This window comes from Rhinolophus hipposideros, assembly GCF_964194185.1.
Source record: "Rhinolophus hipposideros genome assembly, chromosome: 7".
Classification (NCBI taxonomy): domain Eukaryota; kingdom Metazoa; phylum Chordata; class Mammalia; order Chiroptera; family Rhinolophidae; genus Rhinolophus; species Rhinolophus hipposideros.
Genome location: NC_138053.1, coordinates 12,257,518 through 12,271,122, shown reverse-complemented (window position 1 = coordinate 12,271,122; position 13,605 = coordinate 12,257,518). Strand labels below are relative to the sequence as shown.

General features: G+C 37.8%; 1 protein-coding gene across 1 annotated transcript in view; it reads left to right on the top strand.

The window, feature by feature from the left end:
* Nucleotides 1-9,170, top strand: part of PRRC1 (proline rich coiled-coil 1) — a 31,967-nt gene extending 22,797 nt beyond the window's left edge. Inside the window, exons 8-9 of the mRNA XM_081052979.1 lie at nt 1,954-2,056; nt 5,859-9,170. Coding sequence (XP_080909105.1) covers nt 1,954-2,056; nt 5,859-6,068 — 313 coding nt within the window. The 3' untranslated portion in view covers nt 6,069-9,170. The remainder of the gene's footprint in view (nt 1-1,953; nt 2,057-5,858) is intronic.
* The last annotated feature ends 4,435 nt before the right edge of the window (nt 9,171-13,605 follow it).

Sequence of the window (13,605 nt, the reverse complement as noted above, 5' to 3'; positions counted from 1 at the left end):
ATAGAGCCAGTATAGAACTAGCTGTGATGAACTTTGCATCAGTTCATGCTACGTGAGAAAAATTAGCATGCTGTGTAACACACATGGAAAAATGTCTGTAAGCATGGACTGTCCTTATTCTGAGATTAACCTGTCAGATATTAAAATCTTGGGTTATATGTTAAATGTGCTAAAGTGTGTTAAAATATCCTTTCTTTTGTGAATTGACTGGTGATAGGAGATGGTCCATCTTTGTAAAATACAAATTGACACACCTATGTCAGTTTTCCAGATTCAATTTTGAAATGTTTTCTGCTATTTGAAGTCTAAATATTTTGGAACCACAATTTTTCTTAAGCCTTATTCAAGTCAAAGTGGCCTCCATGTAGGATTGGTCAAGTCCATCTTATTTTACCAAGCACTTGGAGAGGGAAGGGAGGAAAGGGAGAGAGCTCCTCAGTGATATCCTTGAAAGTGATCAGTGGAGATTACCACTCTTCCTGGAGTGGTGCATGAGGTGAAGTTGAAAGTCGGGAGGAGAACTTTCTTCACCCAACAAACAGCACTAGTAGTGAAAGAAATGGAAGAGATTTTTGTGGGGACAACAGATACTGCATTTTTAGATTAATTGAGTTGAAGGGGATCTTGAAGTTTTCTAAAGTGTATTATTCACTGGCATCACAAAAGTCTGTTTCCATCTACCGTCTATAACTGCTTTTCAGGAAGTCCATACCAACAGCTGAGTCACTACAGTAAAGGCATTCTGTATCATCTGCATTATACACAAACCATACAAAACAAAATTTAGCAAACTATTAGTATACCATATAAAATATTATTTAATATTAATTTAAAACAGTTGTCAGATATGAATACCACAGATACAAATACTACTAACTGCCATTTTAACACTCAGCAAGGGTGTTTATGTTACTCTTTTTATACGTGTTTTTTGTTCGTTCTATTTGTTCTTGCTTCTTTGAATATCTAAATAAGTCTCCTAATCCACTTTACATTTTATTATACTTTTAGATCTACATAATTTTTTAAATAGACATTGAACCATTTTCTTGCTATATCCTGTTACTTAAATTCGGATTTCAGAGCATCTGATAGTTTTATGATTCTGGTTAGTTATAAAATGCTGGTGGGGTTATAGTTGACTTAAGTCGATTTTAAAATGTATCACTTTATAATTTGTAAGTATCTTTAAATAGTAAGTTTTTTTGATTTCATGAAGATGTTTTCAAAGATTGATTGATTGTGAACAATTCAGAAAATGTGATTAGAAGGGTTTATCAAGAATGAGGAAAGGATTTTTTGCCTCTGAATTACCTTATTTTTTAATTTTCTAATAACTTTTCTAGTTCTATGTGGATGATAGAGATGGTAATATAAATTTTCCCATATTTTCTCAAGTGATATTTTAAATATTACTCATGACAAACTATTTGCGTGTGCTCAAATGAGTAAAGTTATCTGTTGCATATGAGTACCCCATCCCATTCTTCTACCCTCATCTTAGCAAAAAAAGGAACTTTCCATGATAAATGATTTTCGGTTATTTTTTTCATTGTTATTTCCCATTCTTTTTCACCTTTTGAGTTTAAGCCAACGGTAATTTTATACCGTGTTTCCCCGAAAATAAGACTTAGTCGGACAGTCAGCTCTAATGCATATTTTGGAGCAAAAATTAATAAGACCGGGTCTTATATTAAAATAAGACTGGGTCTTTATGTTAATTTTTGTTCCAAAAGACGCATTAGAGCTGATGGTCAAGCTAGGTCTTATTTTCGGGGGAAACACGGTACATTGTTTCTATGGATTGTCCTCTTAAAAATTGATTAGAAAAACATTTTATTTTTGAAATCTGCTTATGTTTTATTTGAATGATAGTACTTAATTTTACTTTTTTCTATTCACTATAACTTTTACTTAGTACATAAACAACTTGTAACTCATATTCTGTTACAGATGGTTTGACATTGGTTGTTTGATAGTTGAAGATCCTGTCCATGGCATTCATTTAGAAACATTTACACAAGCCACACCAGTGCCTTCGGAATTTGTACAACAGGTTAGTTATCTTTTTTTTTTCCTGAGAAACTTGCAATATTGTCTTCAAAATAAAAATGTGGTTATATTTTTTGTTGGGAATAGTCTTTGTTTTTCAGTTTCCTATTCGTTTCAAGTTTCATACCTCCCTACTTTTGTTTACCAACTGTCTTTGAAAAGGTAAACCTTTTCATATAACACGGTTAGTCACTATTTTCCTCAATTTTTTTATATGATTGTTTTCCTTACCCTAAAATCAAAAACTTTTACTTCTTCTGTTGGTTTTATGTTCACCTTTCATTTAGTTTCCCCTTTATCCCACATTTTATTTCTCCTGTTACTTTCATTTCCTTTTTCTTTGTCTTAATCTTCCTCTCTTAGTTTGTTCATCTTTGGTAACAAGTAGAAACCTGTTTTTTAAAAAAAGTTTAGAAACCTTAGTGAAAGGCACGTATTTCCCTATCTACATTGTTTCTAGAAGACTGTAAGCATTAATGTATAATGGTTTTGATTCCTTCTATATTTTTACATTACCTTTAATTCTTTCTTGAACTAAATGGATATAATATATATTTACATTGGGATAAGTAGTATTTTTGTTGACTTTTTTCCCTGTCCCCATTTTGTAAAATTTTCATCACATTTGTACTTCTGTATATTGTCAAATATTATTGCAAAACTGTCTCAAAGTTTGGCATTTGAGAAGCTAATAAAGCTGCTGGGTACTCGCCCAAGAAAACACATGGATGCCCTCAGATACAAATCTGGCATATGTGTTCATAGAATCCCTGAAAGCAACTTGTGACTCTCTTGCCTAGAGGTTTACAATTGAGATGGAGACTAAGCATCCACAATTTAGATGCTTAGAATTTTGAAATTGTATTGAATTTTATTTATACCACAGTTCCTTTTCAGAAGTTCAAGAAAGCATTTTCATAGATGTTAACATTAAACTCACTCCAATATGAAGGTGATTTAAAGATTGTAAGCAAACATTATGCATACTGTTATACCAATAAATTAGGAAAATTAGACAACGTGGTTGGTTTTCTAGGAAAGTATAAATTGCCACAGTTGATTTAGGAATAAGAATTAGGTTGATGGGCAGCTGGTTAGCTCAGTTGGTTAGAGCGCGTGCTCTTAACAACAAGGTGGCCGGTTCGATCCCCACACGGGCCACTATGAGCTGCACCCTCCACAACTAGATTGAAGATAACTTGAGCTGCGTTGTTGCTGAGCTGCCAGAGAGGCGACTGCATGGTGCAGTTGGTGAGAGGCGTGCGTGCTCTTAACAACAAGGTTGCCGATTAAATTCCCACATAGGATGGTGGGCTGCACCCCGTGCAACTAAAGACTGAAAATGGCAACTGGACTTAGATGAGCTGCGCCCTCCACAACTAGGTTGAAGGACAGCGATTTGACTTGGAGCTGATGGTTCCTGGAAAAACCACTGTTACTCAATAAAATTAAAAAAAAGAATTAGGTTGAACCATATGAAATTGCTGTCTCTGAAGTCACAAGTAGTCAAATATTGGCAGTTTCCTATGATTCAACCTTAATTACCTTCATGAAGCTTTCCAAAAGTCATCTCATTAACATAACAAGACACCTTCATAGCTCTTACCACTTAGGAAATTCCAAGTTTTAGGAGTTCTGTGCCAGAAATTGGGATGGAGACCAAATATGTATTATTATAAATCACACTATTACAGTCTGCCTCCTGGTCTTTAGACACAGATCTTATAGTGAATCATAAAGATCAGTGCTAGAATCCCATTGAGTCATTAATAGCTAGCTATCCAGGCCATTTATGAGAAAGTGTCTCCCAGGGAGAGGCCACGCAGGTTTTTGGTCTGGCTTCTATTTGATCTGTTCAGGTTCCGAAAGCAGAAGTGGTGTCAGCAATACATGGCTGGCTTCAGCCTTTCAGGCATCTGGTGCAGGCACACCTCAGAGATAACTGCGGGGCCCTTTCCAGACCACCTCAGTAAAGCGAACATTTCAATAAAGCGAGTCATGTGAATTTTTTGGTTTCCCAGTACATAGAAAAGTAATATTTATACAGTACTGTAGTTTAAGTGTGCAAACAATGTACATAGCTTAATTAAAAATTACTTTATTGCTAAAAAAAAAATGCTAACCATCATCTAAGCCAGTTGGAAAATGGTGCTGATAGACTTGCTTGGCACAGGATGGCCACGAACCTTCAATTTGTTATAAAAAAAAAAAATACAGATATCTGAAGCACAATACAGTGAAGCGCAATAAAATGATGTATGCCTGTATAATTGAGCTAAGAGATAGTATCATCTCTTGCACTGAGCCTTTTGAGTTGTTAGCATAATATTGTTTCCCTCATTACATAAACCGTTTGTTCATTCCTTTACCCATAGCTACTGTTTTTCCTTCTCTCCGTTTATACCCAAACTTTTTCACCTTTGGAAGGAACATTGGGTTTGGCCCCTGTGCTGGGCTAGGTTGCAGGCTGCACCACTAGTCTAGCAAGTGCCTTTTCCTTAGCCTGTGGACCATGCCCTCAGCTCCCATTACCCTCCCACCTGACCATACGGCCAGGCCGTTGGCCACTACCCATGAGTGATAAAAACCAGACGGGATTTTACCACTGTCCAGTTCTTCCATGACTGCTGGGAAAACAGCATGCACTTCCACCCACCCAGCTGGTTTGTTTTTACCTTCAGTCAGTGATGGCCTTCCAAATGACGTGCTGTCCATTCACCTTGGAACTGCCATCTGTAAACCAAGCTGCCCTTTGTTGTTCAGTTGAGAGCTGTTCACAGGGAACTGTCCACGTGGCAGTTGGCCCAGCAGCTCTTGGTGGCTCCAGAGTTAGTCATAGAAAAAAAGAGACTCCCTGCTTGTATCTTCTCCTTGCATTCTGAGGCAGCATGATCCTGTGTAAGCCATTTGCGTACTATTACGGAACTCTTCTGAGTGAGTGCTGCCATCCCTGTGAGCACTGCCATCCCTGTTAGTGTGTTTCTTCAGCATCTCCGTAGGCAGGATGGGTTTCAAAGTTTTAAGATCAGTTTATGTCCTTCAGTCACAGAAGTAGTTTCAGTTAATACTGTCCAATAGCAAGGTAGTAAATGTCCCTTAAATGGAAATTCTCTAGTCCAGAATCCAGTAGTCATTGCTCGGAGGCACTCACGGGTTTTTGCCGTAAGCCCCAGTCTATGCTCCACGTAAGGCTATGGCACAGAGATTGTGTCCCTACCAGCACTCTGGCTTCTGTACTACACTGTGTGGGCAGCGGGTCTTACTGATTCCCATAAAGCATGTGTAATTAACAGAGCTTGAAGGGCAGATTTACATGCCTTCTGTCTCACAGTACTAGATAAGGGAAATGTTTCCCAGTGAGATACACTGTCCATCCCCCAAATACAATCAGGTAAAAGAAACGCAGACATTAGCAGTTGGCAGCATTAGCTGTGTTTTTTTCTGAGTTTGTCATAATCTCTATTAAAAGTAACTTGAGAGACTTTGAAATATCACTTATAGCTACAGTGGTACTTCAGTTTTTGAACATAATCCATTCCGGAAGACTGTTTGAGTTCTGAAACGTTTGAAAACCGAGGCACGGTTTCCCCTTAGAAAGTAATGCAAAATGGTTTAAATCCGTTCCAGACCTTTAAAATCAACCCCTAAAACTGCAAGTTTAGTATGAATTTTACTATCTAATGATACTATAGATCCATAAAATTCATGGCGTTCGTAAGCCAAAATGTTCGTCAATGGAGACATTCAAAAACTGAGGTACCACTGTATTTCCAATGATAAATAATATCAGTTTCGTTTTTCCATAGGCTCAAAGTCTAACTCCCGAGGACTACAATCTGAGGTGGTCAGGCCTTTTGGTGACAGTGGGCGAAGTCCTGGAAAAGAATTTAGCAAATGTCAGCCGGACTGATTGGCACTTGACTTTCACGGGCATGTCACGTCGACAGATGATATACAGTGCAGCCAGAGCAATAGCGGGCATGTATAAACAGCGCCTGCCGCCCAGGACCATGTGAGAAGACACTTAACCTAGGGGACTGAGCCGTCCTCACCTCGAGCCTGGTGGGCAAGTAGAGATTGTCCCTTCTTAAACTGGGAGCCTCGGTGATCCAGCTGTTTCCACAATTTTCCTGTAGGCTGCAGCTTTTCTTTCTAGAAACGCATGGTGTCATGCCAGCTGATGAAAAGAAACAGATCCTTTTTATGACTATAATTCATGTATCATAGTTCTCCAAAAAGAATATATATAAATATTTTTATAGGACAATTTGATATACCAAATTCATGCGGTGCAAATTCATGTATTGAGACATTTAACTTAATGATGTGTACGTTATTTTGTTTTTTAAGAAGACAGTTAATTAAAGAACATGTTTATTGGATATTCTTTAAAAGCATTGTTTCTTTTAATTCGTGATTAATCTCTTCCTGTCACTCTTTGAAGTTTCTGTGTGTGCACGTGATCTCAGGTCTGGTGCTGAGCACTGCGCTCAGCTGTTTAGCCTGACACCCACTTGTGCACGTTTTTAACATGGGCCAAAACAACAGGATGCATTGCTTTCTTTTTGGTTATGTACACACAGTCTGAATAATTCTAAATAATTCTACTTTTTCCTTTTTTCAAAAATAAGTTTTGGCTTTTTACAGATTTATGCTCTGAACACTAGGTAATGCATTTTGTTTTCTCATTGCTCTATGACAATTAGGTGGCAAATGATGCAAGCATATTTTGAATCAAACATTTGGGTCATTTTTAAACAATGCTATTCAGTATTTCCCATTAAACTGACAACAGCCATTATTTCTGCTTCCACTCCTCTATATTGCCACTAATAGAGAAATAGAGAAATTTTTGAGAAGAAATTACTTTGTTGTTTATGGGATTGTATGCCTCCTATTTTAAGTTTACTTCTTACTAAGTTTGCCTTAAACACTGCTTTTCTAACTGTGCTATACTGCCTTTACTTTTTATGGAAGTTTTCAAAGAAAATTTTTATATTCAGTCTGGTTTACTTAGTCCATTATGTTGGTGTTTAGTGAAAGCTTCTGTTTCTTCCAAATAATATATTTTACCATTTGGGGATTTATATGTTAATAAAATTAAATAGTATTGTCTTACATTTTTCAACTCTATGTATGCAAGTTCAAGTAACTTTTTGAAGATAGTTTCTTATATAAATGCAATTTAATTTTTATTTACTCTTCTGTGCGGTTCTTCAGATGTAAAAGAATTAGCACAATCTTATATAAAGATTGAAGCTCTTATCCTACATTGTCATCACGTAATGTTTGCTTGTATTATTTGAAGTACTTCTTTGGTTTTGCTGTTTTTTACCTGGGGATGAGATGAGTAAATATTAATTTTGCAGCTATTATATATGTTAATTTCCAAGCACTGTATAATGATTGTTCAGTGAAATTCAGACTTCTGTGTCATTAAAAGTAGTGAGAGAGAAGAGAGATGTAACCAGTTGTGGAATAACAGGAACAGAATACTTCTTCCCCTCTTTATTGGTGTTTATAGAATAGTTCATCTGTGTGTTCTCTATCTTTCATGAATAAGAAAAACCTTTCTCTACCGTTTGCATTTATCCTTTATTTTCAAAAGCTACCGTTTTCTAACAGCATTTTACCATGGCATTGCCGGGTGACTAATCACCGGGATGAAAGAAAATATTCCCATACTTAAAATATTTTTGCTACTTTCTCTCCTGTCACAGGGAAATTTTACAGATCCTAAAAAGTCTAAGTTTTAATTCTGTTTTTATTTTACCAAGTCTCAAATATTTGATGTGTTTTGAGTGGTTTTCATAAAATCACAAACAGACATCCCATTAGATGGCTATTTTCCTAGAATCTTCAGATAGCAGTGGCAGTTATTCTATGGCCTGGTTGAAGCCAGGTGATTTTCCTGCACCTGGTAATTTGGTAAACCTTTTGCTCTTTGGAACAGTGTGAGTGGGTGAGGAGGTGGATTAGGGAAGGACAGATGGAAACGAAATACATGATCTGGTTCTGGCCATTTCTGATTCTTTATTTGGCCCAGACTTATCTTTGAAAGGCCTTAGAGTGTGACTGACTCCACACGCTCAGCTTTCCCAACTGCTTATTTATTTTCTCATCCTTAGATTTCGGTGTTGTACAAGGGGCAAGGAAAGTAACTCTATCTCACATCCCATAGCACCATTAGCCAGCCAGTCTGCTAGTGTTGGTTTTGTGGCATAAGATGCTAGTCATCAGTCGAAGACCAGGGTTCCCTTTACCAAGTGTCCAACTGCCCCTGTTCGTTTCTTGCTCATTTCCTTCTAACTCCTACAGTAGCATTTTTTAGTGAGAGTTGGATGGAGGGTTATTTGCTTTTTTCTCCCTCAATCTTCTTAGGCAAACCTACACAGTACTTCTCCTCTGTGTTGTTTTGGTTGTCTTTGTGATTTCTTTTTCCCCCTTCTGAAGTGCTCCAGGAACTACTTACTGAATTTTATAAGCTTGCACATGTCTTTATTTGAATTTAGTGTGGGGGGAAAAAAAAAACAACAGGAAAAAATGCAGGAAGAGCAATTTAACATCAACTTCAGTTCAAGATCCTATTATTAAGTTTATCAGGTAACTTTGGACCTAGAACTGTGCCTCAAACTTCTGGAGTTGGAAAGCTTTAGGCAATACTAGTACTTTTCTCTTCTGATCTGTTACCATTATTACTTCCCATTCTTTGTTCCTCTTTCTCTTAAGGATTAATGAGGTAGAAAATCGAGATGAATGAATATAGACAAAACGGTAGTACGATAGAACATATAAGTAGATAAGAGTACAGATTAATGTGTATTATGTACATCTATTCAAAAATTATGCAAATTAGTGATATACTCAGGGTCAACTAAATTAATATGTTCTTGGCTAAATAAAATTCTTACAGGAATTTCTGTTCTGTGAAGCCAAACTGATAATATTCTATGTTCTGAAGGCTGTTGGGTTATGCGTAAATTATTAAACTTGGATTTTTACTCCCAGAATCTGGTGTTCATTTTTAAGGTTCTATGCAGGATGATGTGTTGGAGAAAACCAGCTTTGTAAGTATGTAAATATAACGTAAATAAATAATACCTCGACTTATTTCCCAGAATTGTATAGCGATTTTTTTCTAAAATACTAATTTATGTTAATATTATACTAGAAGGACCGTTATTCCCTTTTTTGTCTGAAGTGGCTACTGGCTACCAAGAATTCTTAATGGAACAACTTCAAACGCCATCTTTCAAGTGGGAGCTATAATAACATTGAATATACCAGAATTGCTAACTTCAAGGTCAGAGAACTCAGAATGTTTAGAGGAGAAGATACACTGGAGATGTAATAAGCAACAAGTTAAGGTCTATGTCTGCAGGGAAACCTCTTGAGTGCTGACTTTAATATACCCTTGACCCAGGTGTCCTCTTTAGGAAAATAAGAAAGTTTCTTGTTGCTATATTTGCTATTAGCCTCTAATCCCAGGACTGATTTTTTGTTTTGATTTAGCCCAGGAGTGGGTACTTGACAAAAGGCAATGAAATATGGTTTTCTTGTTTGCCGAAAGACAACAATACTGTTTTTAATAGACTGGATAAATACCAGTAGGGCCCAGGAAAGTCTCTCTTAAATGTATTGTTTGTTTCAGAATTAACTAGTGGAGAAAGAAAAAGTTTTGGAAAGACAAAATTGTCAAGGCTGATAACGAGATTTTTAAAATTTGCAGATGAAGGAAATCTTTGAAATCATCCTTAAAATGAACACATTTTAAGAATTTAAAACAGTAAGAAAGGCCAGAGGAGTTAACATTTTTGTGGTAAGTACCTTAGTTGGTTAGGCATGGAGTAGGGGCTTCTGATCACAGGTGAGGTAACTGAAATAGCTTATCTAGTGTCATTATAACAGCTGAGTCACAGGTAGAAGTCCAGTGGTTTATGACTTACTAAAACCATTTTCTACCAAAACATCCTAAATGTTTCTTTTAGGAAGTTAAAACGGGTGCGTAATTCTATAAATACTTCTTGAATTCTACTTACTTCAAATAATAGCATGAGGACTTGGCCCTAGTATACTTTTCATTTTACAGTGTTATGTTTAAGGAAAACTATTTTTTACACTGTTTTAAGTTTGAAAGTGCTGTTTTGGGTTTTGCTGCTGTTTTACATTTTCTCCCAAATTTGAGAAACCATAACCTAGATTGACCTTTGATTATCATTTTTAGGATTAAAGCCAGAAATGTTCAAATTGTTAAACTAAGCTTCAAGCAAGGTATTGACCACATACTTTTTAAAATACAGTGATACTGCAGTTTTCGAACATAATCCATTCCAGGAGACTGTTCGAGTTCTGAGACATTTGAAAACAGCCAACGGCTAGGCTTCAGGATCTTGGCAATCAGCGGAAGTTGCATGACATGTTCGACTTCCGAGGCGTATTCGAAAACCGAAGCATTTACTTCTGGGTTTATGGTGTTTGTAAACCAAAATGTATGTCAACGGAGATGTTCAAAAACTGAGGTACTACTGTATTTTTTAACTATTTGGAGGCTGCTCCAGGAAACACACTTTGAGAACCCCTGCTGTAATTCCTTCTGCATGGTCTCAGATACTTTAGAGTGATTTTACCAAGATGGCGACATAGGTCATTCCTGACTTTGTTCTCCCTTACAAGAAAACTATTCAATGACAAGACACCACTGAGAGTCTGAGAACATGGGGGTGAAACTGAGCACCCTCCTGCACCACAGACCCAGACAGATAGGTAAATTGAGCATAGAGGTATGCTCCCCCAGGCTAGCATAGCTCTATGCCAAGAGGTACCCCCTGAGTCTGCAGCTCCACCAGAGTGTGGGTCACTTTTGAGTCCCCCCCCAGTCTCACTTCACAGAGATTGCAGAGAAATCTACACAGCCTAACCACTGGGAATCTGAATGTGACCGGGAAGTGGGGAGGGGCTTGCAACAACCAGCACACGGATCTTGGCATATCGAGTTCCTACCTGCAGCCACCAAGTAGTAATACCAATCTCACTTTGCTCATCTGCAGAACCAAATTGGTGGCAGTCTGACCAGGGAACTTGGTGGGGGTGCTGTTATACCTGAATTGGGTCCCCAAACGAAGAGCCTCACCAACCCTGGAGTCTAGTCTGCTCCCGCCCAGGCAGGGGAGCTGAATCATAACCAAGCCCACTGCTCCTAGCACCATCTGAACAGAAAGATAGGCAAGAATGCCTGGAAGCTGTGTAGCCTGGCAATGCTTAAACAGAGTATGAAATGCAGAGCTAATCATGTACAGAACAAAGCCAGTGCTGGGTGTGGAGGGTTACCCCTTACACCAAGGCAGGGAAGCTAATTCAAAGCATGGCCCATTTCCCACCAGAAAGCCTGACTGGGAAAACCTGGGAGGCTGTTTGGAGCTGGCTCTCTTAGGGCAGCTAAGAATATCCCCACTCACTACTGAGTGTAGGTCCCAGCCCTGCCCAACCAGAAAGTCTGGCTGGACACCTGGAAAGCCAAGCAGCCCATCAACACTTGAGCAGAGTCCAGGAGGCAGAGCTAATAGTGCCCAGGAAAAGCTGGAGCCCGGGATGGGTCAGCTTGAGTCCAGATCATAAACAGAACCCTACTGGGTTCTGAGCTGGTTCTCCCACTGCCTGGACAGGGAATCTAATTTGTAACCCCACTCATTGCTGAATACAGCTCACCCAACCAGGTAACTTAACCACACAGCACATGGGAAACTGAAGCCCATCCAACAGCTCTGCTTATGATAGGATTTGAACAGAGCGTATAGCTAGTGGCTTTCCCTATCTGCAGAGCAAAACTGGTGGTCTTGTCTGGCCAGAGAATTTAGTGCACACCCTTGCCTGATTCAAGTCCCCAGTCAAGATGCTGTGCATGTCTCAGGCCCCATCCAACTGTCCCACCAGATGAGGGAAGCTAATTCATTGCCCCATCTACTGCTGAGGATAGTATCCAGTCCCGACTGTCTAGTAAGCCTGACCGGAGAACCCAGGCAACCTGTGGAGCTCATCCTATCACCTCGCTTGGGCAGAGAACCAAGCCAGTAGTCTTATCAAATGGTTCCCAGACAGTGGCATCTCCCCCACCACCCCTCACTCAGCTCAGAGCTCAAGCAATGGACTCACTCACAAATAGACCCTGACAGCAAGCCCTACCTGCCAAAGGACATTACCAGCAGATGCACTCAGAAACCCAAACTGAGTTTACTGGTGAAGAACTATCTCTGCAAAAACCCCCTATGAATTCTGGAAGAAATTACTTACTCAAATGCACAAATACCAGCTTAAGGAACTAAGTAAGACTCAGGAAAAATCAGGTAACATGACACCACCAAAGGAAACTAATAAAGCTTCAATGACTGACTAAAAAAATAGAGAGCTATGCACTGTCAGACAAAAATTCAGAATAATCTTCTTAATGATATTTAGTGAACTACAAGAACACATAGACAATTAAATCAGAAAAACAATGTATAAACAAAATGAAGTTTAACTATAATAGAAACCATCAAAAAAGAAAAAGAAACAGAATTCTTAAAGCTGAAAAATACAATGAGAGAAATAAAAAATTAAATCAAGAGATTCAAAGCAGACTGACAATGAAGAAACAATCAGTTAACGAAAAGAGAGGACATTTGAAATTATCCACAGGAGCAAAAAGAGGAAAAAAAGAATGAAGAAAGCCTACGGAAATAATGGGACTCCATCAAAAGAAACATTATTTGCATTTTGAGAATATTTGCATTCTGAGAAAGAGGGAAAGTATCTTTAAAGTAATGATGGAGAAAATGTCCCATACCTGGGAAATGTAAATCCATGACACCCAAAGGATTCCAAATAGACTGAGCTATATAGGGATGTACTGAGACACATTATCACTAAACTGAAAAGTCAAAGACTAGAAGTAATTTTGAAAGCAGCAAAAGAGAAACGTTACATACACGGGAATCACCACAAGACTATTGATCTCTTTTCCTTACAGAAATGTTTCATTCCAGGATAGAATAGGATAATTTATTCAAAATATTGAAGAAGAAAAAAACTCAACAAGAATTCTATACCTGGCAAAACTGTCCTTACAAATGAAGGATAGATTTTTCTGAACAAACAACAACTGAGAGTTCATCACCACTATCCTGCCTTATGAGAAATGCTAAAAGGAGTTCTTTCCGTGGAAGTAAAAGAATGCTGATTATCATAAAAACATAGAAGGTAGTGTAAAACTCACTAATACTAGTAAATAGTCAAAATTAGATTCTGTAATATGGTGGTGCATAATGCACTTCTGACTCTAGTTTAAAAGATTAAAAATGTAAAAAATAACAATAGCTACAATAATCTTTTATTGGTTACAAAATATTAAATGTAAACTATGACATGGGTAATCTAAAATGTGAGTGAAAGGCTAAATATAAGTTTAAAGTTTAGGAATGTTATTGAAATTAATTTGTGCTCAGTTTAAAATAGGGTGTTATAACTTCAAGATATTTTATGTAAGCCTCATGATAAACACAAAGGAAAAACCTGTAG